We start from the raw sequence: 11,455 nt of genomic DNA on the forward strand, positions 1-11,455 counted from the left end.
CTTGCCACTGCCACAGCTTTTTGCAATTGTGGTCGCAACAAAAACCACCCAGTCCATAGGGCAACAGAAGTAGCGGCATCATGTTTCTAGACAGTAGGAGTTGCACAGACTCGGGATGTCTTTTGAGACACAGATGGGGACAAAAAGAGTTTGAAACCTCCCAGTAGACAGCCAGACTGGCTTGAACTAATAATGAACCTTCATCAAAAGAGAATCCATTGCCTTGGTGCTGCTGCTGAGAATGCACTCTCATTTAGCTACTGATCATGTTTCAGATGGGAAGGGTAGTGCAGAAGAGAGCATCCATGCATTCGTTTATACTGAATATATGGGTGGGGTCATATTTAGAAGTACCGTATTTAATTGTAGAGTTGGAAGGGACCCTGAGGGTCAAATGGTCCAACCCTTTGCAATGCAGGGATCACAGCTAAAGGACCCCTGACATTTTTGAGAAGGTGTCCCTGAGGTGTCAGGTGACTTGTATGCCAGTGCAGTTCTCCCTTAGGGCAGAAGTGTCCAGTGACATTCAGAGCAGTTGGGTGGGTCAGCCCTACACTAAATATTGAGATCTGTGGGTACCAGCTCACAAAGCTCTGACACTGTGCACCTGGGATAGCTCAGGTTTGTAGAGCATGAGATTCTTAATCTCAGGGTTGTGGGTTGAAGCCCCATCTTGGGCAAAGGATTCCTGCATTGCAGAGGATTGGACTAGATGACCCTCTTGGTCCCTTCCAACTCTTGTGATTGTATCTCTTTTATAGACTTTACACACTGTTGCTTCTGAAATCCTATTGAAATGGAGTCTTTATAACACCTTTGATGGATGGCTCCCTGGAGTTTCGAACTCTGGAGCATACTAAATTGATACATAATATTTAAGGCCCCTCTATTTCCTTTGCATTGATCTAAACACATTTGCTGAAGGATAGTGAAAGAGTTTGCCACTAATTGGCTGCTCTGGCTGCCTTCCCTGGTTGAAAAGGTGAGCTAGAGTCCTCTGTTAAAAAGCAGCAGCGTTACATAAAGCACAGGATGCTTGCTCCTAGCTGCCTCGTTAGGATCTCCAGGAGGAATGCTGATCCCCCTGGAACTGCTTCTGTCCCCAAAAGAGGCCTTGGGAGGTTCCACGGCTTAGTGACAAGAGCATAGCCTTTAGCTTTTGCATGCAGATGCTCACCAATCCAATTTAAAAAGTCCAGGTGGGCTTCAAAAAGCCTCTTAACTGGGACGTAGCAAAGCTGCCAATCCAAACAGTACCAATGTCCCAGTGGCCTGATCTAGCATAGGATAGCTTTTGTGTTTTTATACGTTCTTCAAATTACCCCTGGACTGGAAATGAATGGCATTGGAGAACAACCCCCCTTCCTTACATTTCTTCAAATGTAGGAAGCAGAATTGCGCTTCCTTGCTTGAGATGTATTCTCCATCTTGGTTGCTAAAAAGGTAAAGGACCCCTGACAGTTAAGACCAGTCGCGAACAACTCTGGGGTTGTGGTGCTCATCTTGCTTTACTGGCTGAGGGAGCCGACATTTGTCCGCAGAGTTTTTCCAGATCATGTGGCCAGCATGACTAAGCCACTTCTGGTGAAACCAGAGCAGCGCATGGAAATGCCGTTTACCTTCCCGCCGGAGCGGTACCTATTTATCTACTTGCACTTTGACGTGCTTTCAAACTGCTGGGTTGGCAGGAGCAGGGACCGAGCAACGGGAGCTCACCCCATCGTGGGGATTCAAACCGCCAACCTTCTGATCGGCAAGCCCTAGGCTCTGTGGTTTAGACCACAGTGAGTTCCATAGAATAAAGTAACCCCCAAGCACCATGGTGGCTTGTACCCTTTGGGACTGTTAGGGCTGGTGGCAAGGAAGCCAACACTAGGCACCGCAGGAGCCAATGACAGTCAGGGCCAACTCATTCTAGTTATGCCCCCATCCTCATCCCTGCTCAGTTCTACAAGGGCAACACTAAGACTAAGGAGGGTGGGCACTAACAGCAAAGGTCGCCCACTAGACCAGCTGTCAGTAAACAGGCAGGTGGGAGCTGCCTGAGGACAGATTGAGGTTTGCCCTTATGGACCAGCCTCTACTGGGGTGGCAGGCTAAAATCAATTTGTAAACAATCATGCAAGTAACTTAAATTAAAAATCCAGAGCCATGTGCTCGCACACACACACAGCATGCATAAAAAAATCCAATTTCATAACAGCAACAAACAGAGCAGATAAATTGCTTCATTAAAAATATGTTGAGACCACTTTTCAAGGTAAAAAAAAGCCCTCCTGGGGCAGCTGTAACCTAAAAAAGCAGCAACTTATAAAACACAGTTACAGTAGCATGACATGCTGTGGGCAGATTTTCTGCGTTGCAGGGGCTTGGACTAGATGGCCCTCAGGTTCCCTCTCAACTACACTGTACAACTGAGGCCAGAGATAAGACTTCCAACATCCCGCTTTAGAGCAGCTGGCTGCTTTTCAGTGGCTGTACTGTGAAGCCCTGAATCAGGAGTGGAGAACCTTTGGCCTTCCACATGTAGCTGAATTGCATCCTTGGTCCTGGTTGCTGAGCTGTTGGGAGCGGCAGCTCAGCCACATCTGGAGGACCAAATGTTCCCCATGCCTGTACTAAACAGAGAGAGAGAAGGAAAGAAATAAAAGTCTGCCTGGGGAAACAGACTTGGGAACGTGTAATGGAAATATTGATAAAGCCTAATTGCTTTCCTCCTTTGTCAAGGAACTAAATTAACCAGGACTTGAGTTGCTTTGTAATTTTGCAAGCGAATAGAGAGGGAGAATCTGTTTTCCCTCTTCCCTTTTCCATCCATATGTTAATTCTAATGGTAGAAATTCCCGTGGAGAGGGTTATTCTCTGAACAACAAAATAAACCAACTCTTAAAGATTTGAAGGGCAAAGAAGGGTCTGTGCTTTTCAAACAGCCTCTTCTTATTTTAAAAAGCACCTCGGGAGGCTTGCAGGCAAGGAAATGTCTTAAGATGAAAGGAGTCAGTGGGGGCTAGTGCTTTCTTTCTCTCCCCCCTCCCTGCATTATCTGACTGTTTTGTTTTTCCTTCAACTGGTATCAAGATAATTATCAAGCATTTTGTTTAATATGCAAAGCAGTATTTGTTGCTTTCTGGACTCAGGAGTGAATGCATTTAACAAGAAAGTCTCTGCAAATACACAATGCAACAGAGTATTAGGGAATGGGCTTTGAAATGCTGAGATGTTGAATTTCAACAGTTGCTATTGCTGCTGTACATATTTTAATTTTTTTCCTTTCTTCTAGATTGTGTCAAATGAGTTTGCGTGTGTGTTGCTTGCTACATTGTGAACCGCCATTTAGACTGCTGTTTTTAAATAACAGAATGGGATATTTTGTTTTTATGTCTTGCTTTTTGTATATAGATAAGCTGCCTTGGGAAGGTTTCATACTTTTTTTTTTTTTTGCCCTAAAAGTCTTTAAAATAAATTACAAACAGACTTCCTCGTTGGCAAGAAATGGGAAACATTTCTAATTACGAAACCAGCAGTCGGCATCTCAAAAGTTTGCAGTCATCACAAGAGCTAAGAGATTAGTTGGTGACTAGCGCTAATCAGCCATCTATCAATTGTTCCATTAGCTACTTGATGAAATTCAAGTACATTTTTGCCTGACCAAAGCTCAATATAGATGGGCACTTAGAGACGACTGAAGATAGTGCTTGACAGAGCTTGCACTTGAATAAATAAAAACTGCCAATGCCCACTTTACCCTATACAAGGAAGCCCCATGGAGTTCAACAGAACTCTCCCCCAATTAATGTCCTTAAAGGTAGAGGGACCCCTGACCATTAGGTCCAGTCGTGGCTGACTCTGGGGTTGCAGCGCTCATCTCGCTTTATTGGCCGAGGGAGCCAGCGTACAGCTTCCAGTTCATGTGGCCAGCATGACTAAGCCGCTTCTGGCGAATAAGAGCAGCGCACGGAAACGCCGTTTACCTTCCCGCCAGAGTGGTACCTATTTATCTACTTCCACTTTGACATGCTTTCAAACTGCTATGTTGGCAGGAGCTGGGACTGAGCAACGGGAGTTCACCCCGTTGCGGGGATTCGAACCACCGACCTTCTGATCGGCAAGCACTAGGCTCTGTGGTTTAACCCACAGCGCCACCCACGTCCCAATAATTAATGTCCTTAGCAGGGATCAATACATTTTCCTGAGCCCATGGGCACATTTGGAAGCATCACATAGGAACAGAGGAAACTTCTTTACACTGAGTCAAGTCATGGGTCCGTCTAGCTCAGCGTTGACTGGCAGCAAGTTCTCCAGGGTTTTAGGAAAGGAGCTTCTCTCCCAGCTCTACCTGGAGGTGCCAGGATTGAACCTGGGACCTTCAGCACACAAAACAGATGCTCTGCCACTTAGCTGCAGCCCATTGTCCAACACACAACATACAGCAACCAACCACACTCCCGAGCCTTCTTTCAAACAGTGCAGGGGACCCTGCTGTGGGGTGCAAAGGAAAGCCTCTCTGGGTCCATGCACCACCAACAGGCATCCTGTTGGTGACCCCTGCTCTATGGGGCTGCAGCCTAGTTGTGTTCGAAGTGTGGCAGGCAAGACTCCATATTTAATACAGCGTCGAAGCCATGATTCTTCAACATCAACTTCGTTGGACTGGTCGTGTTGTGCGGATCCCCAATTCTCATCTTCCAAATCAACTACTCTATTCCCAACTTAAAAATGGAAAGCGTAATGCTGGTGCTCAACAAAAGAGGTTCAAAGACTCTCTCAAGGCAAATCTTTAAAAATGTAGTATGAACACCAACAATTGGGAAACACTGGCCTGCGAGAGCTCCAATTGGAGAACAGCCTTTACCAAAGGTGTCATGGGCTTTGAAGACACTTGAACTCAGGACGAAACGTGCTAAGAGGAAGGCATGCTTGGCAAACCCTCAACGTGATCAACTCCCATTCAGAAACCAATGTCCCCACTGTGGAAGGATGTGTGGATCCAGAATTGGCCTCCACAGCCACTTACGGATTCACTGTTAAAACCGTGTTCATGAAAAGCAATCTTACTCGGCTACAAGTGATCGCCAAAGAAGTAATATGGTTGCACGCCACCCAAACCTCTGAATGGTGCAAGATTCCAGGAGTTCAAGGTTTGTGTTTCCTTCGGAATGAGAGGCAGCGGAGACTGTGGTGTCTTCATGATATATGGTTTATTTAAACATATGTACAACCTGAGCCTATGAAGGGTTCTTGCTTCTCCCATAGCCACAGCCTTGGATGTGAGCAGAAATCAGGTATGCCTGTCCATCACAGGCTTCAGCCTGCTGTTTCCTGCTTGGCAGGGGGTTGAACACGATGGCCCTTGTGGTCTCTTCCAACTCTATGATTCTATGCTGCTGCTTCTAGCTTGCACACACACATCTCTGACCTTTGTCTTTCTAGCTACCAGTGAGTTGAGGGAAGGGTCACCCCTTTGTTTTCTGCCACCGAGCCTCATCCTTTGTTAGCTTAATGACCCATTACCTCACCAGGAAGAGTGATTTTTCTCTCTCAAACAGCCAACTAGAAAATTTAACCCATCTTTGCTTCATGCTTAAAGGGAGATTTCAAATGGCATTGCACATGTGCAAATAATCGTGCATGCACAGATGAGAGCTTCATGAATAGGTGTTCTGGAGGCTAGAATAATAGAATTGTAGGGCCGGGAGGGATCTCCAAGGGTCATCCAGCCCATGCCCCTGCAATGGAGAAATCGCAGCTGTCAGGGGTTCAGAAGGAGAGACACAGGAGGGGGAGCAAATGGAGAGTGAGGAGGAGGAGTACGAGGGGGGCGCAGGCAGTGACAGTGGCCAGAGTTATTCCACAAGCCTCTCTAGCGAATCAGAGGACTCACAGAAGGGAGCGCCGGCGGCCAGAGCGAGGGGGGCTACAGGGGGGAAGCCCCAGGAGGAAGGGGCCAGCGGGGAGTCCCTGAGCAGCAGTTGGAGATCAGGACCAGCGTCTCCACCAGAGCGCAGTGGGGAGGGGGAGTCCCAGGAGTCGGGACCAGTGTCCTCACCACCAGAGGGAGGAGAGGAGTCAGGTTTGGCAACGCCCACATCAGGAAGCGGGGAAGCGGTCAGAAGGAAAGTCACCGGCTGGGCGCGCGCGCCAAGTTCAAATGTACAGGAGCGCGGCACAGCGGGGAGCCCGGGAAGGGAGCCAGGTCCTAAAGCCCGCCGGAGGGAGGGGCAAGACTCAGGAGGCTCAGCGTCAGAGGAGTCCAGGAAGGAGGGAACCCCAGAGGGCAGAAGGACCCAGCGAAGGAAAGAACAGCGTAAGAGGTGGAGCCGGGCTAGAATCTTAAACTGGTGTGGGTGGAGCAGTGAGTCAGAGGGGACTTAGCCGGTCTAGCGTCGAGACGTGGGTCTGCGCGCCCAGAGCTTGGAAATGGAAACTAAACTTTAATAAAGACTTTTGTATATAACATCCACTGGGCGTTGGTCCTCTGTGAGCTGGGACCTAGCAGCAGTCCTGACAGCAGCCATCCAGCCTCTCTTTAAAAACCACCACGCTCCAAGGCAGTCTGTTCTACTGTCAAACAGCTCTCACTGTCAGAAGGTTCTTCCTAACATTTCATCGGAATCTCCTTCGTTGTTATTTGAAGTCATTGGTTCAGGTCTTCCCCTCTGGAGCATCAGAAAACAAGCTTGCTCCAGCTTCCATGTGACAGCCCTTCAGATATTTGAAGATGGCTATTTAACACCTCTCAGTCTTCTCTTCTCCAGGAGAAAACATGCTCATCTCTCTCAACCGCTCCTCATCAGGCTTGGTTTCCAAACCTAGTTGCAAGGGTGGGAAACCAAGAAAAAGCCATGCAGGTTGGTCGAAGACATCTGCCCACCTCCCTGATGCCAACGTCACTATGTAAGTGTAGCTTGAAATGCCATGGGAGAGGGAATGAACCTGCAAATTTCTCCTACTTCCAGGATCCCCCTTTTCATCTGCATACTGCAAAGGTGTTGCAGTGACGATATTCTAGACTCTGTTTCTTTCTACTCTGGTGTCAGTTTTGTCCTGAGGGTGGAGCAGAGAGCAAGCAAAGTGCTTTCGCCACCGCTCCCTGCCTTTGCAGTCGCTTTAGAACGCATCCACTCCGCAAGGGAAACTGCTGCTTCCAGCTGCACAAAAGGAATCGCTTGGAGAATTGTCGGTTTTACAGGCTCTCCTGGGGATCCAGCCTCCCTCCTGTCATTCTTCCGTATGAAACAGCAATGAAAGCATGGCATCTTCCGACCGCTGATGGGATCCAGTTTCCCTTCCCTGAAGGATGGATTTCCACGTGAATCACACCGTGAGCATGAATGACAGCACTCCAAATATCTCCAAGATAGGACAAAACTTTTCCCACAATGGTAAGTCAGGGGAGGGAGCCGTAGTATTTTGAGACAAGAGGAAGGGATTCTTTTCCATGGGAACTTTATACGGATTCTCATCTGAATCTCTTTCCATGTCAGACCCACCAACTCCTGTGTGCATTAGATTTATTGCAAAAGGAATTGGGGCAGGTGATAGCTGCACATTAAACATTATGTGTGTCTATGTGCAGGTACTAGTGCATGCATTTATATAGGCAGCCACAGTTCTGGAACTGTGTAGCATAGGAACATGTAGAGTTAGGTGTGCAAAGCTCTTTTAATTTGGAGGCTTCTGCATGCATTTCCTGCGCATTTATACCACTGTTATGGTCTGATATGTCCATGAGACATATCTTTTTCTGTTGTAACAAACATAAACGGTGCTGTTTTCTTCCAAACGCTTTGGTAAATAAGAGGCAAGGAGGATGTGCTATGTGTCTATTCCGAAGCCTTTTCCATGGAAAAAGCACATATAGACCCTTCTGAGTTCTTCTGATGCTTCTCTCCAGTCACATTTTGCATGATTAGTGTAACTGCAAATGGGTGCAGTGAGCTCTGTGCAAACCAGACATGTCCAAAGAAAAGCTCAATAGAGGAGGCAGGTGATATTAGCAGGGGTGGGGGACCTGCAGCGCACCAGTTGTTGCCAGGACATCACTCCCATCCTCACTGTCTGTGCTGGCTGGGGCTGATGGACACCAGAGTCAGAAAAACATCTGGAGGGCTTATGGGACATTGGATACTTTTTCATTCTATTGACCCAAAATAAGAAATTCCCTGCAATAAGGTGCTTATCAACTTCTGAAAACATTGTTTTGCTGGGAGCGTGTTGTAAACCAGGGGTGGAGAACCTGTCATTGGACTCCAGCTCCCATCAGCCCCAAACAGTATGGCTGAAAGTATGGCTGAGGACAGAAGTTGGAGTCCAGGACATCCACCCTCTCCATCCCTGCAATAGCCCTTAATTCATAGAGGGGACAAGGCAGAATGAAGCTAGAGGATAACACTTTGCGCATCTGAACAAGTGGACCCCAGTCCACAAAAAATGTATGTCATAAGTTGTTTGATACTGCAAGAGCATCTCCCTTTGTATCAACCATCTGGAGCCCTGAGATCAGCAGGGGAGGCCCTATTGGTGGGGCTGCCACTGTGGGCGGGATGTGTGTGCCCAGGTGTCCCTTGACATTCCATTTGTGGAATGCCCTCCCAGGTGAGGTGCACCTGTCTCTCTCATTAACAGCTTTCAGGTGCAATTTTGAAACATCCCTGTTCACTCAGACATTCTATGGTCTGAAAGATGCTATTCTGGACAACCTTAACATTGTTTTGTAGGAATAGGTTGATTATCAATAATAATCCATAGGGTGGACATGGTGAACTTCATGAAGAATTTGTAGGAATTCCCAAAGGTGCCCAGGGTGGACATGGTCTTATAATCCTCTTCAACAACTGAAATGTCCTCTGTGCACCAGATAAGCTCAATATAAACTTAATATAAGACTGTGATGTAAGCTGACACCCGTTGCTTGAATCACTATCTATTAAATACTGTTAAAGTTAAGTACGTGGGTATTACTATGACAAATATGAACAGTACATTGTTCCAAAATAATTATGTCAAAACATGGGTTGAAATTTAAAAAGATATGTCAAGATGGGACAAGTTAAAATTGTCATTGCTGGACAAAATTTCAGTAATAAAATTAATGTTTTGCCTTTTAAAAAAAGAGGAATAGGTTGATTATCATTATTTTAAAAAGAAGGTTTTCACTGTCTCTAGAAGCATGCAGCTGTATTTCTTTTATTATTGACATGCTTGCCGTTCCGGGCTCCTTTGGGAAGGGGGGGGGGGATATAAAATTAATAAATAATGCTACAATGTAAGAAGAGACTGCTGGATCAAGCCAATGGCCCATCTTGAACAGCATCCTGTTGTCCCAGTGGCCAACCTGGGACTTGTGGGCAACCGGCAAACAGGACCTGAGTGCACCAGCCCTCTCCTCGCTTGTGCTTCCCCAGCAACTGGCAGTCAGCCTCTAACAGTGAAGGGTTAGCCTCCATTGATAGCCTTATCCTTTGTGGACAGCCATGTGAGCATCATTTGAAGTTATTCTGTCTTTCCTCTCCTTCCCCGCTCCCCCGTTGGAAGGTGACCTCAGCCCTGCAAGCTACTCTACCTTCATCATGCCCACCCTGTTTGGCATCATCTGCTTGCTGGGCATCATCGGCAACAGCATGGTGATCTGCACCGTCTTCAAGAAACCCAGCCCCACCAGCAGCGTCCCGGACATCTTCATCATCAACCTGTCCATGGTGGACTTGCTCTTTCTCTTGGGCATGCCGTTCCTCATCCACCAGCTGCTGGGCAACGGCGCTTGGCACTTTGGAGAAACCATGTGCACCATCATCACTGCCTTGGACGCCAACAGCCAGTTCACCAGCACCTACATCCTCACCGCCATGTCCATCGACCGCTACCTGGCCACGGTGTACCCCTTCACTTCCACACGCTTCCGGAAGCCCCCCGTAGCCATCTCGGCCATCTGCATCCTTTGGGCTCTTTCTTTCCTCAGCATCACTCCTGTGTGGATGTACGCAAGGCTCATTCCCTTGGGCGGAGGCTTGCTGGGCTGTGGGATCTGCCTGCCGGACCCTCAGCGGGACGTCTACTGGTACACCCTGTACCAGTTCTTCCTGGCTTTCGCCATCCCTTTCGCCCTCATCACCGTGGCCTACAGAAGGATCCTGCTGAGGATGGCAAGCTCCTCACAAGCCCTGACCAGGCAGAGGTGCACCAGGCTCCGTACCAAGAAGGTGACTCGGGTAGCCATCGCCATCTGCCTGGCCTTCTTTGTCTGCTGGGCCCCTTTCCACGTCCTGCAGTTGGTCCAGCTGGCCGTGCCCCAGCCCACCCTCGCTTTCTACTATGCCTACAATGTGGCCATCAGCCTGGGCTACGCCAACAGCTGCCTGAACCCTTTCATCTACATCTTGCTCGGGCAGAACTTCCGCAGGCGCCTTGTCATCTCCGTCCGGCCTGCGGATGCTGGGGAGGAGGTGACCCAGAACCAGGTCAAAAGCGCACGGGGACAGCCCAGCGAGTCTGGGCAGCCTCTGCTGCATTTGGTCTCTGTTTCAGCCAGGTAGGGATGAGAATATTACGGCCTTGTTCCCATTCTTAGGCCAGTTAGCCGCAGGGACTGGTGATAGTCCACTGATAGGAAGAAGAGAGGAATATTCACCTTATGCATCTGGCTCAGTACAGTCTGCAGCAGGAGTAGCCAACATGGCGCTCTCCAAATGTTGTTGGACTGCAACTCTCATCAGCCACAGCAAGGAGCTGACAAGGATCAGGGTTTTCATTCACTCATTTGGTTGGTTGGTTTCATTGCATTTGTATACCTGAAGGAGCGTGTCCACCTCCATCATTCAGCCCGGACACTGAGGTCCAGCTCCAAGAGCCTTCTAGTGGTTCCCTCATTGCGAGAAGTGAGGTTCCAGGGAACCAGGCAGAAGGCCTTCTCAGTAGTGGAACACCCTCCCAACAGATGTCAAGGAAATAAACAGCTACCTGACTTTTAGAAGACATCTGCTTGATGTTTTGCTGTGGTTTTATAATTTGTTGGAAGCTGACCAGAGTGGTTGGGGCAGCCCAGTCAGATGGGTGGCATTTATTATTATTATTATTATTATTATTATTATTATTATTATTATTATTATTATCCTTGAGGTGGTGTACATGGTTCTCCCCACTCTGAATTTAATCCTCACAACAACCCTGTGAGGTTGGTTAGACCGAGAGGCACTGACTGGCTCACCGTCACCCAGTTAGCTTTATGGCTGAGTGGGGATTTGAAGCCTGGTCTCCCAAGTTTGCCAACATCTGGAAGGTACTACATTTCCTAGGCCTGGTCACCACAGACTAGAAGTAGCTCTTCGGCATTTCAGACAGGGGATGTTCCCAGCCCATTCTGGCGATACCAGAGATTGAACCTGGCAAGATGCAGTTCTTCCCCTGAACAGTGGCTTCCTACAGTGGTGGAATTCAAACCCACATCCTCAAAGAGATG

The 11,455-nt window shown here is 48.1% G+C and overlaps 1 protein-coding gene across 3 annotated transcripts; it reads left to right on the plus strand.

The window, feature by feature from the left end:
• Window positions 1-6,739: 6,739 nt before the first annotated feature.
• On the plus strand, window positions 6,740-11,109 carry MCHR1 (melanin concentrating hormone receptor 1). 3 transcript variants are annotated; one of them, XM_083711965.1, is made up of 3 exons: window positions 6,740-6,848; window positions 6,957-7,382; window positions 9,535-11,109. In XM_083711965.1, exons 2-3 carry the CDS (start codon window positions 7,298-7,300, stop codon window positions 10,530-10,532), a joined length of 1,083 nt encoding a protein of 360 aa, XP_083568091.1. In that variant the 5' UTR covers window positions 6,740-6,848; window positions 6,957-7,297; the 3' UTR covers window positions 10,533-11,109. The 3 variants fall into 3 exon arrangements, with proteins under 3 accessions (XP_083568091.1, XP_083568090.1, XP_083568092.1); XM_083711964.1 differs by having other exon boundaries at window positions 6,784-7,382; XM_083711966.1 differs by lacking the exon at window positions 6,740-6,848 and having other exon boundaries at window positions 7,329-7,382; window positions 9,545-11,109.
• The last annotated feature ends 346 nt before the right edge of the window (window positions 11,110-11,455 follow it).

The sequence above is a fragment of the Podarcis gaigeae genome (assembly GCF_964106915.1).
Source record: "Podarcis gaigeae genome assembly, chromosome: 14".
NCBI lineage: Eukaryota > Metazoa > Chordata > Lepidosauria > Squamata > Lacertidae > Podarcis > Podarcis gaigeae.

Bases quoted from the DNA above. Each gene is read 5' to 3' on its own strand.
- MCHR1 (XM_083711965.1), top strand. From the start codon at position 7,298: ATGGATTTCCACGTGAATCACACCGTGAGCATGAATGACAGCACTCCA. The intron at 7,383-9,534 runs GTAAGTCAGGGG...CCCCGTTGGAAG, and splicing joins ACAAAACTTTTCCCACAATG to GTGACCTCAGCCCTGCAAGC.